The sequence below is a fragment of the Vitis vinifera genome, chromosome 13 (assembly GCF_030704535.1).
Source record: "Vitis vinifera cultivar Pinot Noir 40024 chromosome 13, ASM3070453v1".
NCBI lineage: Eukaryota > Viridiplantae > Streptophyta > Magnoliopsida > Vitales > Vitaceae > Vitis > Vitis vinifera.
In genome coordinates, this window is record NC_081817.1 from 24,479,666 (window position 1) to 24,493,247 (window position 13,582).

At 31.1% G+C, this 13,582-nt stretch overlaps 2 protein-coding genes across 2 annotated transcripts; one reads left to right on the plus strand and one right to left on the minus strand.

Moving 5' to 3' along the window:
• Window positions 1-4,751: 4,751 nt before the first annotated feature.
• Window positions 4,752-10,280, minus strand: LOC104881285 (blue copper protein 1a-like). Its single transcript, XM_059741997.1, has 2 exons — window positions 10,236-10,280; window positions 4,752-5,105 (listed from the first exon to the last, which is right to left on the minus strand). The coding sequence occupies exons 1-2, from the start codon at window positions 10,278-10,280 to the stop codon at window positions 4,752-4,754; spliced, it is 399 nt and encodes a 132-aa protein (XP_059597980.1).
• Window positions 10,281-11,205: 925 nt separating this feature from the next.
• LOC132254871 (blue copper protein 1a-like) lies at window positions 11,206-11,776 on the plus strand. The gene is made up of 2 exons (XM_059741636.1): window positions 11,206-11,371; window positions 11,477-11,776. The coding sequence occupies exons 1-2, from the start codon at window positions 11,206-11,208 to the stop codon at window positions 11,764-11,766; spliced, it is 456 nt and encodes a 151-aa protein (XP_059597619.1). The 3' UTR covers window positions 11,767-11,776.
• Window positions 11,777-13,582: the final 1,806 nt, after the last annotated feature.

Consider the following 13,582-nt stretch of genomic DNA (forward strand, 5'->3'; position numbering starts at 1 on the left):
CAAGAACACTTCTTTGTTTGTTTCAAGAGACTTATATTAAGAAAATTCTAGACCAGTTTTGGATACAAAATTGCAAACCTATTGACACACCTATCGAGAAAAGTTACACCTCAAGTCTTGATCAGTGCCCTAAGAATGTTGAGGAAAGGAAATAACTGGCAAAAGTTCTTTTTGCGAGTGCAATTGGAAGCTTGATATATGCTATGTTGTGTACTTGACTTGACATATGTTTTGTAGTTGGATTGGTTAGTCATTACCAAAGTAACCTAGGCCCTGTTCAATGGCGGGCAACTAAGAAGATTTTTCGTTACCTCAAAGGACTAGAGATTTTGTCATCTGCTATCAAGTTGGGGACTTGGAGATTAAGAAGATACTGTAATGCAGATTGGACTAGTGATAGAGATGAGCGCAAATCCACTATAAGATATGCTTTCTTACTCAATGACACTACTATTACTTAGCGTAGTAAGAAACAATCCTACATTGCTTTATCCACCATGGAGTCATAATATGTCACTTGTTTAGTGACCGTATAGGAGGCTGTTTGGTTGGGGAGATTATTCCAAAACCTAAAAGTCATGGATTTAGCCAAAGAGCCTATCACTATTTTTAGTGATAACATAGCTGCTCTAGCATATAGTTAGGATATGTGAAGCTTAGTTGAAGCTTCAATTGTAGTGGATACCTCACTCGGTTAGGAGTTTGAGGAGAGTGAATGTATGCAAAGGGTGCCGAACCACTATAAAATCTGAGTTTGCTTTCTCTAACTTTATCTCTCTATATTTGTGCTTCTTTTGTTTGAATTTATTATGATTGAAAAAGAATTTTTAAAACTCAATTTACCCCCCTCTTGGGTGTTTTCCTTATTAAGATTAGCCTTTATTTTCTCAATATGTATTTAATTTTTGGACTCCTACCTAAGTTGATAGATAAAAGTCAAATGTGAAGTTATTCCACAAATTCATATAGCATGAACAAAGCCAAATGTGAGACCTTAGGTAGGTGCTTGATAAACGATTGTGCTAAGAAACTCAAGTTAGGCACTTAGGGAGACGACTAGGCTAAGATTCCTGTGACATTAGAGAGTGACACACCCACTCTTGTGGGAGCTCCATCTTGACATACATATCATAATACTATATGTGCTATCTACAACTATAAGAGAGAGTTGTGTGAACTCTTATAGACTAGTTACTATAAAGTTTACTCTATACCCTTGAACCTAGGACTATGTCATGAAGCAAGGGTAAAATGTCACTACTTTAACATGTAATCTAAGGGTCATGAATGATACGATCGAATGGAATATGTTTGGAAAATAGTCAAATCTAAATGAATTGACATAAGTGGTTGGGGAAGATTGCTAATAACACACTACTATTTGTAGCTCATATATCAACTTTGTGTTCGATATAATTATGAGTACAAATATGTATATGAGTTGAGGTTAAACATTTCTAATTGAGATATGACTCATTGAGGGGTTTTTTTTTTTAAAGGTGCTTGAACTGGTATGATTAACAAGTCTAGGCTATAAATGAGATATTTTATTTCGAATGATGTGTTGCGCCAGCGAGATGGACACTTAGTATAAACACTCCTACTTTATAGCTTCTCATCATGCAACACATTTCTTTTTCTATATGAAGAAAAGTGACTTGATGCAAGATTAAGAGAAAAAAAGATTAGCCAATGTTTATGAGTGGGAGATGTTAGAATTCAATTTTTTTTTATTTTTTATTTAAATTCATTGTCAACATATGGGTTAAATAAAAGGAGGATGAATAAATAGATACGATTCCATGAATATCAAAATTTGTTTTTGAATTAAATTAGTTAAAAAAAATAGAATGAAGATTATTATCCATTTAGTTTGGAATCCTTATCTTTCACTAATAGGGCTATTTATAAATAGTAGGTTCATTGATGAGTCCAAAAATCTTTTCTCCAAAGGTTTGAGCTTCTTCATCTCTCTTTTATTTTCTCCTAATCAAGTTTTTTCTGGTGTTCATTTACACTTAGAATTTGGAGACTGGAATAATAAAAAACTCTAGTAGTTTCTTTGAAGAAGGAAGTTACCAACATTAGAGATTATAATTCAAGTTACAAATTAAGATCTTCCATGTATAGATATTTATTTGGACTATAGTTTTATTCTTTTCTTAAGCTATCTTTATCCCCACATTCAAGGCCCTATGTCCCTAGTGCTACAAGGTCTTTTCTTTTTAGGTCATGTGCATAGTTGTCTTCGATAAGCATAGGTTTTGAATTTAGGGAGAGTGTTTTGGTTTTTCTTTGGAGTGATGTCATAATTTTAGGTCTAGGATTATTCATTTAAGAGGAGAGTTTATTTAGGATCCTAGGATCAACTTCATGTTTATCATTTGATTGATTCTCTAATTATTGTTTTTCTAAAAGGTTTGAGTGGTGTCAAAATTTTTAATTTTCATTTAAAAGTGTGTTTTTCTATTTTCTATCCCTTCAATCACTTGAATTCTTTATCAAAATTTAGTAACAAAGTAAAGAAGGAATTTGATATAATGCCAAACACATAAGGTTGAATGTTGTATCCTTGTCTATGAAATCTTCTTAAGTTTAACTTTTGTATGAAGTTACTATTCAAGTAAATTATGAAAATCATGCCCGTTCATTTTGTATTTTGAAAACTCATGTTTGGTTTAGTTCAAAAATTAAAATTTCTTAAAGTGAAAATGTTATATTGATCATGTAGTAAATTGCATTTTTAAACTAAGAGTCAAAGCCATCATTTGTAATAGTACGAATTACCCTTAAGTGGAATAGACCCCTGCATGGAATAGGATAATATCTTATGTTTGAAAGGTGGTTTTTGACAATTAAGGATCATAACTCCACATTAAGTACTATAATTTAAAAAAGATGGAAGAAAACCTATGTTATGCCGCAAAAGCAATATTGTCGTTGTGCTTGAATGATCAATGGATTGTTATGTTATAAAAAAATTGGTCAAACTACAATTCAATACAATTCAATCCATTACAAGTCAAACTACAATATAATGTAATGGATCCAACATGATTTAAACGGAGGACTTGAGCTAGTTAAATGAATCATTTTAGTTAAATAGCAAGTTGGGTACTTAGGCAATAGTTTTAATTATTTGATTTTATAATTATCATATCCCTTTCACTCTTGAAATGCTCTGACTTCAGGTTCACAATTAATCTAATTGTTTGGATAATTTAGTGAAGTGGTTACATGATTGAGATCAATTGTTTATGAATTGCCCATGATTTTTATGATTACTATAATTTCTTGAGTATTAGTGAGATGAAAGCTTGCAATTTGAGTATTGGTCATTCATGTATGTGTTATAATATGTTTCTTAGTGGTGCATAGTGTTTTTGGACACCTTTTTAAGAACCCAATGCATAGCTCAAGCATTTGGATCACTAGAGCGGCTACTTGAAAATTGAAGAGTGTTTATTTGTGAATTTTCTAGTTGTTTTCTAATATAATTTCATATTCTTTCATGCATCTTTTTTCAATTTTCTATCAAATGTCCTTCCATCAAATTTATTGGAGAGTTTTTCCTTTTTCATTTTTTGTCTTAGGTGGTGTTTGTTTTTTGGTTGAAAAGAAAAAATCAAAATATTTTTTTTTCTATTTAGCTAAAAGTAATATGTTAATATCAACTGGTATATATTAACATGTTCATTTTGGCTTATACTGAACCTATTAAAAACAAATTCACTTTACTTATACGGGTTGATATTAACATGTTCACTTTCTACAGCTCCCTTATCAACCGTACCAAATCAGCTTGGGTTTTTGCCATGTTCTACAAATACACATTCTATCCCTCTTCTCATCATATCTAGTTCTAAAGAGCAGCTGCCAAATTTGTCAACTGTGTCTTCATTAGGCTCTTATCGATACAACGCATATGATTCTGGATATTATAGGGTCTTATGGGGACCCCTCATGCTTTGAGAGTCTTTTGTTCCTTATCCAATCATAAGCTTCGTGCTAGATGCTAGCCAATTTTGACTTCTAGCATGACCTAGTGAGGTGACCTAGTGATTGTTGAGGATGTAGAGATACAAGATATCAAAGGGCTTATTGCATGTGGACCCGAATTAGGGTGTTAGGTGACCTAGTGAGAAGATATGAATGAATTAATAGCTCCTAGCCAGTTTTGACTTGTAGCCCTCATTTATTTTATTTAATTTAAGGGCAAACAAATTAAATAAGAAATAAAAACATATAGCCCTCCTTCACGATGGCTAATGACTCTAAAACAAAAATTGATAGACTATGAATTGAGGACGAATTCGGGTGTCAGGTGACCTACTGAGAAGATATGAGGGAACTTGCTAAGCCCAAAATTCAATAAGCTCTAATAAGTAAATGGAGACAACCTTAGAAATGAATTAATAGATTGATAAATTCATGCCAAAAAAATATTATTTTTCCTCTTAAGTAAAAGAAAAAGAATATATAGACAATTAAATAAAGATAATAAAAAATAATCTATAGAAGAAAAAGAAAATGTCTTACTCTCACTCAAATTAAATTCATCTCGTACATACTGATCTTCATTTATTTCTTCCATCTCTCACAACTTCAACCTATCATTTTCTTTACGTATGAAATATAATTTAAACAAAAACCATTAGACCAAATGAAATTAACGAGATGATCGAAGGCAATCCTCTAAGAACAGATTAAACAAGAAGGAAAGCAACAGCAGCCGTGGTTGCCATCAGAAGCTAATACCCAGACACCGAGATCCCATAAGCAGAACTGGGTGCTGGTGCTGTGGTGGTGGAGGGGGAGGGGGCCGGTGCAGGAGACGCCCACTCTTCCAGCACAGTGATGGCAAGCTTCTGTCCGTAGTTGGCACAATGGTCGTTTACACCGCAAATATACCACTTCCTTCCAGGGGTGGCCAGTGTAATCACATCATTTCCAGTGGTAAGAGCTTCATTTGGTGGTGGTATAGTGCAGTTCGTGAAGACGGTACCATTCACTTTGAAGACATTGTGCCGCCCCGCCGTGTATTTGAAGACTGAATGTATGAGAATTGATAACAGGACTTTTAGCAGCTTGAACAATTGCGAAGACTGCAAGGGCAATATTCAACTGTTTAGACGCCATTGCAGCTGATTAAAGTTGAGGAGTACTGTAATTCTTGTATCAGCTAATTCAGTGGTTTCTTGGATTGTTGATGTTCATCCTAGGCTCTAAAGGGTCTATTTATATTATTGTATGACAATTGTAAACCCATAATTCTCTTGGCCGTTTTCTTCGGTCCAGACATACACACTCGAGCATTGAATGGTCAATGTTTAGCTTTAAAAGCACAAATGGAAGTTCCCTGGAAAAGTGAATCTTGGGGCCGGCTTTGTGGCTAGGTGGACATGCACAACGACAAAGTGCTGTTGTGCCAAGCCCAACTCAATTTTCATCACCCTAGCCTAAGTTGATGCATGGGTTTTGGTATTGGGCTTGTCGTAACCCTAAGGTCCAACCTATCAGGGTTGAGGAGCGTTTTTTTGTTCTTAGCTCAGTTTTTTGTGCCCATTATCATGGGCTACAGCTGGCCCTGTCTTTGGCCCAATACATCAGTTCGAGTAAAAGTAGATTACAGGGCAATAGTACAGAAGAGTATCCACCAGTCCTCTTTCTAGGGTTTTAAACTTCATCATTCTCTTGCAATCTCCGTCTTATTCTTTCTTCATGCTTAAGGAGGGACTATAGTGATGAGATTTGTTCCTTTTTCTTTCTAGTTGTGGGCTTATCCTTGTATTAATTGAAAGCTTATATTCTTGATCACGGTATTACCTAGGATATCTTAAATTAATAACTTTTAGACTTATTTCTGATTGATTAAATTAAGTTTATTTTCCCGTTTTGATTGATCAAGTGCATTTTGATAACAATCATGAATATTCAGTCACATATGGAAAATCACCTATAGAGATTGTCTCAACGCTAAACATATGGAAAACCACTAACTAGTCAGTTGATTGCAGTAAAATTTCACTAAATATAAAATACTAGTACACAATTTTATAAAATTGACTGGTGTGGAATATTTTTTTTATTATTATAAAAATTAGTTTACTTAAACTGTTTCATTTTTTTTTCTTTTTGAACATTTATGAAATACAAATGTAAGTTTGGCTTTTCACTAAAAATTTATAATTTGATACCATCCCTACCTAATAGTCCTTAGGACGGTAGGTGGACTTAGCAAATAAGAGAAATAAATAAGTAGTGAGGTTTGAACTTATAACCTTTGATAAAATAATATACTTTGATATCATATTGTCAATTAAAGCTTTGTTAGGTACAAGGATTAAAATATCGAAAAATACAGAAATATTGATGGTTGAATTTGACGAAAATATCAAATCAAAATTTGAATAAAAAATATCAATAGAATAGAAGTAAATAAAAACTTATAGAAATATCGATAAAACTACAAGAAATGATAAAACAATGAAAGTTATTTTTTAAAGACCATATTACCAATATTGAACTTTGGATAATGATATATAATACTTGAAAACACATTTAATATTAAATAAATTATTTATCTAGTTTATACATATTTAAAGACATAAAAGAAATTATGACATATAACATTATTTTTATTTAAAAATATTTATCATTTTATTTATAAATTTATGCTTCATTTATATTTGATAATTATAATGAGATAGAAAAAAAATTATTAAAAGGATTTTTCAAATTTTATATTTTAAATAATCAATTTATTCAAATATAATTTAAAAACAAAATAATTAAAATTAGTTTATTTACTAAATTAAACTTATTATAATTTAATTTTAATTTTAGTTACCTTATTGGTAGTTGAAACAACATTATATATAGAATTTTGGGTCAAGTCAGCCTTTGATCCAAATAAAATATTAGCTTAATTTGAGCTTCTTTTGAAACTATTGTTCAAATTTGTAATTTTGGTTTTGTTTTATTTTGTTTTGTTTTTTTTGTTTTTTGTTTTTTAATTTCCATGAAACTGCAATTTGAAAGTAAGGTTTCAATATAAATTTATAGACACAGTTTTAATACTAAAACCATATTTTGAAACCTTATTTTCGAAATGTGATTTTAAATTTATACTTAAACCACATTTTCAAAATGCAGTTTCAATTTTTTTTTTATTTAATAAAAGATAAAGGATGAAAGAGAAAGAGGTCATTTTGAACAAAAGTTTCAAATGAGGGCCAAACTGCATATTTGTTTGTCCAATGGGGTTGTTTTTAACCCAAACTCTCATATATATATAGACATACACAAGTTGTGTGTACTTTTTTCGCTACTTCTAGGCATTACTAATACAATCTCTCATTTACTTATATATATAAAAAAAAATCTATACATACTCAAGGATGAAAATATCAATAAATATAGATATATTGATACTTGAATCTTACAGATATATTGAAAATTATATCAGTTGATATTTTGACAAAAATATCAATGAACTGAAAATTGTTCAAAATTCATAAAAATGCTTGGAAAAACTTCAAAAAAATGATAAAATAAATAAGAATACATATGTTAAAGTTATTTTGTATGTGTAATTTATATAGGTATGTATTATTATTATTTTTAATTAAATTATTTATTTATTATTGTTTTATTGCTTTCTATTTGTGTATATCAATTGGGGAATTGGTGGAACTCCTACATAAAAATCACTTTTCAAAAACCTTCTTTTGATCAACTTATTCAATTTATTGCACACTTGAAAATAAAATTTGATTTGACCTATTTATGATGTTTTTTTAGTGATTGTATGATATTTTAGACATTTTGAATATGAATTTAGAACTTTGTTTGAATTAAAAAACAATTCTAAAATAGAAGATATAAATGAGTCTTTTAGGGATTCTGTTTTCACCCGATTTTGGACATTCAAAATATTTTTGTAAAAATAAATTATTAGGTGACCTTGTAAATTTTATTTGATATTCTTACTTGATTCTAGACTTCTTGAAATTGACTTCACACACATAAAATATTGAAAATAGTTTCCCTAATCAAAAGATATATTTTTTTTTCCTTGTTGCATTCACTGTACTTCCCTAATTTTGAACAGAAGAGTTGTTTGATTGTTTTTAAATTGATTTGTCTGCCTTTTGATCACCTTGTTTTTATTTTTCTTGTAAAGTAGACATTCTAAACATGTTGCATGATTTTTTTTGTATGATTTTGTGGCACTTCTATGTTAGTTAAAAAAAATCAGTTTATGCATACTATTGAATTTTGTCCTGGTCTAATCTAGACATATAGAAGAGGCCTCCAAATTTTTTTGTAATTAAAATCCACTTCTAGATATTTTTTTAGGATTTATTCTTTAAAGGTTCTTGTTGTGATTGCATGTTGGGATTTTTATACAATGTTTAACTTACCTTTTAACTTGGAGTTAATTGATATGTCTTTACTTGATCTTGGCTTTGGTATTGTAATATAGACATAATGAGGATGTCATATGATTCCTCCCATGTTGAAATGATGTCTCTAGATATTAATTTGTTTAGGATTTTTCAAGTGAGTGAAACTGCTTTACCCATTTATTGCATGTTTTTGTCTTAGTTTGATACTTATGGCTACCTAAAGTATTAGTTTAAATTTAATAATGAGCTTATATGTATGTCTTAAGTGATAGATGATATTCCTTTGGAATCTTGCCTTTTTTTAGCTGTACAAATGTTATATATATTAGTGTTTTTTTATCATAGTTATTTATTATCATGAATTGTTCTAACCCTATTTCATCATGTGTAAGCACACTGTAAGTTATGCATACTATCCATGTATGTCTCTCACGCCTTTTATCCCTATAATTATGCAAATATGAAAATTTTGAGTGTGCAAATTCAGATATATGTTGTTGGTTTGTATGCTTTGTTTGTTACTTGATTATTTGAATGGGATGAAATGCATGTTGTATGCTATATTTGTTAAACTAACTTCAATATTTTTATGAAAGCGCTTTGGGATGTAGCTCAGGTACGCCAATCCCTTCTTTCTACACGAGTGTTTCTTGTGGTATGATTGTTTGGTTATGAATATTATGTTGTTTACTCTTAAGCTTGATCACCTTTGCTCCATTTGCACAATCAATCAATCAATCAATTAATTGTTATACTTCCCTGAACCTAGCCAATAAAGACATTTTTAGGGCTTAGAGGGGTGTTACCTTTTAAGGTATCTTTCCAATAGGTAACTTGATCCCTGGACCTAGACTCGAGTTTTTCAAATACAAGTTTTTTCAAAAGTTTAAGGTGTAATTTTTTTAGGGTTTTAGTTTCTTATTTTATTTTTCCTTAAATAAAATAATAAAAATAAGCGGCGAATTCAGTTTTTTATAAATTACAATTTTTCACCCAACACAAACGAGTCTTGTCGATTCAGCGGGGACGCATGTGAAAAATATGGGTTCACAGAATGGTTAATGATGAAAATATCAGTTAATACAGATATATCAATATTTGGATTTTAAGGATACAAAATATGAATTTTGGAAGTGCACACTTAGAATTAGGATAAGAAATATTTGGTTTCATTCAATGAGAACAATTTATACATATTATATGGCAATAGTACTTTAGTACCAAAATGAATATCACTGTGGTTTCATCGCATTATTAGACAAAGGGATCCCATTTTGTTGAAAGGATTGATTGTATTGATTGTGAGTTTGAACATGTCATGCATAAATTTATGATATTAATAATAATATGTATAACTTGAAAATATATTTAATATTAAAACTATAATCTATTTAATTCAAATGTATTTAATGATGTAAAATAAATTATGATACATGTATGTTTTTTTTTAATATTTATATTATTATATTTAATTATCATATAAATGATATAAAAAAAGGCTTACTAAGAAAATTATAATGATGGTTGGTAATCAATTAAATTAAATTTAAAATAAAATAATTAGAATTAATTTGTATATTAAAATATTCTTTTAATATTAAAATTATAATCTATTTAATATAGTAATGTTTGTCTATATACAACAAAGTGCAAAGTTGGCCCAACGGTTGCAAAGGGTTCAATTTGAACTTTTTAACTTGGGTTCGAGTTGGCCAAGTAAGATGGCAAGAGGAGCTTGAAAATATCGATAGAAATATTGGAAATTTTTTGGAAATATCGTCGATATATCGGCCGATGATAATCAGTGATCGATTGCATATTTACCTCTCCCTTTCGTCGATGTGCATACTTGATGGTTAAAGTGCCCATGACTCCATTCCTACCTTTTTAAAACACCTCAATTCCTTGCTTAGTGCCCCACCAATTGAATTGAAAAGTTTGTGATAAAATCGTTGGTCTGTCTTTCCTTATCATATTTGGTATCCGTGGAGCCTGATAACTAATATTGTAGCAAATCCCATTGAAACTTTAATCCTTGCTTAGATCATGATGGTCAATACTATACATTAAGCTAGACTACAAAGTTACAATGCCATATTTGGCATTTCATCACATAATGAAACTTTATTGTTCCACATGAATTTGATTCATAAAATTTTCCATTTAAAAAAAGTTCAGGATCACTTTAGTCAATCATAAAGCCGTAGATGTTCTTTATCAACCATGGGAACTCAGGTGGAGTCGTTGATTAAAAGTTTGACATTGCTTGCTTCTTGCTTAATGTTCTAAGAGACTCCCAACATAATCAGCCCAGGTTGGGACTTTTGTTGTTCCACTTTCTAGTTGTGTAAGAATGGCCTAGTGTCCAAGCCGGCTAGAATAGCTTCTTCAAGGGACTTCCATTTGTGGTACTTTCGAAGTTAAACGTAATCATTATTTAATTTATACCTAAAACACACTAGTGATTGCTCAGAAAAATTATCATTCGATATTTGTGTATATATGTGTAGGCCAAAGGAAACCGCAAAATATAATTGTCATACAACATTAGGCATGGCTTAACTGCGTACCAACCAAAGTTTTCTCTGGCAACACCCCGTGGTCGGCGATCCAGCCTGTTTCTTGTTCTTTTTTTTCTTTTTTTTAAGGCTTTCAATGAGATTCTGCAGGTCAAAACATTTCACTATAAATAGACTTTTAATTTAGACCCCAAGATGAAAATCACCGGTTCAAGTAACCATTGAAGCTGATCATTAGAAGAAACTTGGTGACTACTCAACTTCAATAAGCTCCAATGGCTTCTAAGCGGTTTGTTGGCGCCATAGCAATCTTGGCATTTGTTCTTCCAGTTGTGGGCATGGCATCAGAGTTTACTGTTGGAGATGACCAAGGATGGACCATCAATTTCGACTATGAAGCCTGGGCCAAGGACAAAGTATTTCAAGTTGGAGATGAACTATGTAATGTAGCTCAAGCCTTAAGCTAAGCTAGGAATTCATGTTCCTTTTATCACTTCCTTTGATTTAAGCTGCTAAAAGTATTACGGTTGATTCTTATACATGCAGTCTTCAAATACACGGCGGGACGGCACAATGTCTTCAAAGTGAATGGTACGGCCTTCACGAACTGCACTATGCCACCAGCAAATGAAGCTCTTACCACTGGAAATGATGTAATTACAATGGCCACCCCTGGAAGGAAGTGGTACATTTGTGGTGTAAACGACCATTGCGCCAACTATGGACAGAAGCTTGCCATCACTGTATTGGAAGAGTTGGCATCTCCTGCACCGGCCCCCTCCATCCCCACAGCACCAGCATCTAGCTCTCCTCATGGGATCTTTGGGTCCGGGTAGCATCTTCAGATGGCAGCCATGGTTGCTGTTGCATTCCTAGCTGTTTGACCTGTTTTTACTCCAGAAGAACCTTAGATCACCTAGTCTTAAGAAATTTATTCTGTTTTATGGTTTTTTTATTCAATTATTTTTTATATGAGTGAAAGAAAATGGTATGTTGGAAATATGAAAGATGGAAGAGAGAAATGAAGATGAATCTATTGTGAAATGAATTTAGTCACAATCTCACATTTTATAATGCTATTATTCTATTCTAATTTCAAACTTCAAATATATATGCTTACTTGAGTTTCAAATTTTGTGTCTTTAACTTGAACATGCCAGTATACAATTCAAATTTGTGTTTTGAACTAGTAATCTTTAGAGCAAAATTACCAACCTAAACTAATACATTAGTATTACTAATTAGAATAAATTACAAAAACCGCTCATGTAATTCACTCTTACCTTAATTTTGTCTCGGAATTTTTTTTTCTAGGTAATGTCAACCTTAAAATATGCTCAAATGTCAAATAAGTTTTTCTATTAATTTTTTTTTTTTTTTTAAAAATGGATGGAGAAACCCCTATGACAAGTAGTATACAAATTAAACATATCCAAACATATAATATACAGACTCACGTCAATGTTTATATGCTTGTCACATGGGTTTCTTCGTCCATTTTTTTTTTATGAAAAATCTTAAGAAAGAGCTTATTTGATATTTAAGCATAGTTTAAGAGTGATTTTCATTACAAAACAAAATTTAGGGGTTAAATTGAGAGATGGGTAAAAGTATAAGGCTGGTTTTATAATTTACTATAACAATTACTCAAGATTGCTATTTTATAAGACTTTATATCATTGTGTTCTAAGTAATTGGGAGTGGTATTCATGTTTCTTTTATTATATTAGAGTCAAGTGCCTAGTTTTTCCTAAGCTTTTGCAGTGTCTTGTATATTTGTGTGTAGGAATGAAGTTAGAGGGAAAGCGTGTGTTGAAAAGTATTGTTTAAAGCACAAAATGATCCACATATGAAGATTTACTCACCTCACTTGGCAAGTTTAGGCAGCAAATGGACCACATTCAACGTAGCAAACTCACCTAAAGTACACCTAGGGTAGAGTAGGGGTGGGGTAAAGTACCCCAACACCTATTATGTTTCCTTAGAATTTCTCAAAACCTATATTTTTTTCTTCAAATAATTTTCAATAATAAATAAAAATCATATAAATACAAGTCACATGCAAATGCTTTAATACTCTCCAACACAAATTTATAAAAACAAATTCTTTCTTCATATATTTCCAATTACTTGATATCTTTATCAAATTGAGCATAAAATTATTTAAGAATATCCAAAAGATAATTACACCAATTTCAACTCATATTTCATCCATTCAACATACATGCTCCAATAATATATGATATCAATAATTGGAAATAAATCAAAAAGTAGAATGAGAGAATGAGAGACAATGACACCAGATTTTAGGTGGAAAATCTCTTAAGAAATAAAAGTCCATGGGTATACAAGTGATCGAAAATATCCACTATGAAGAACAAAAACTGAATAATACAAAGTTTTATTTAATTCAGGCCACCAATCATTTCTGAACCACTTAATTAATACTTTTCTATTTTAACTTCACGCCTTCTTTCGAAGTACACTTGAAGTCCACACCAAACTCAATATTAGTATCTTCTTGAATCCACACAAGAAGAAAATGAGTTTTTGGAAGTCTTAAGTAGTATATTTGAATGTCCTATTTATTTATTCTCGATAAATAACAAGTATGAAGCCAAATTTCAATTCCTGGCTTCTAATTTCATATTA

Bases quoted from the DNA above. Each gene is read 5' to 3' on its own strand.
- LOC132254871 (XM_059741636.1), top strand. From the start codon at position 11,206: ATGGCTTCTAAGCGGTTTGTTGGCGCCATAGCAATCTTGGCATTTGTT. The intron at 11,372-11,476 runs GTAATGTAGCTC...TTATACATGCAG, and splicing joins TCAAGTTGGAGATGAACTAT to TCTTCAAATACACGGCGGGA.
- LOC104881285 (XM_059741997.1), bottom strand. From the start codon at position 10,280: ATGGGCACTTTAACCATCAAGTATGCACATCGACGAAAGGGAGAG. The intron at 5,106-10,235 runs GTAAATATGCAA...TTGCCCTTGCAG, and splicing joins CACATCGACGAAAGGGAGAG to TCTTCGCAATTGTTCAAGCT.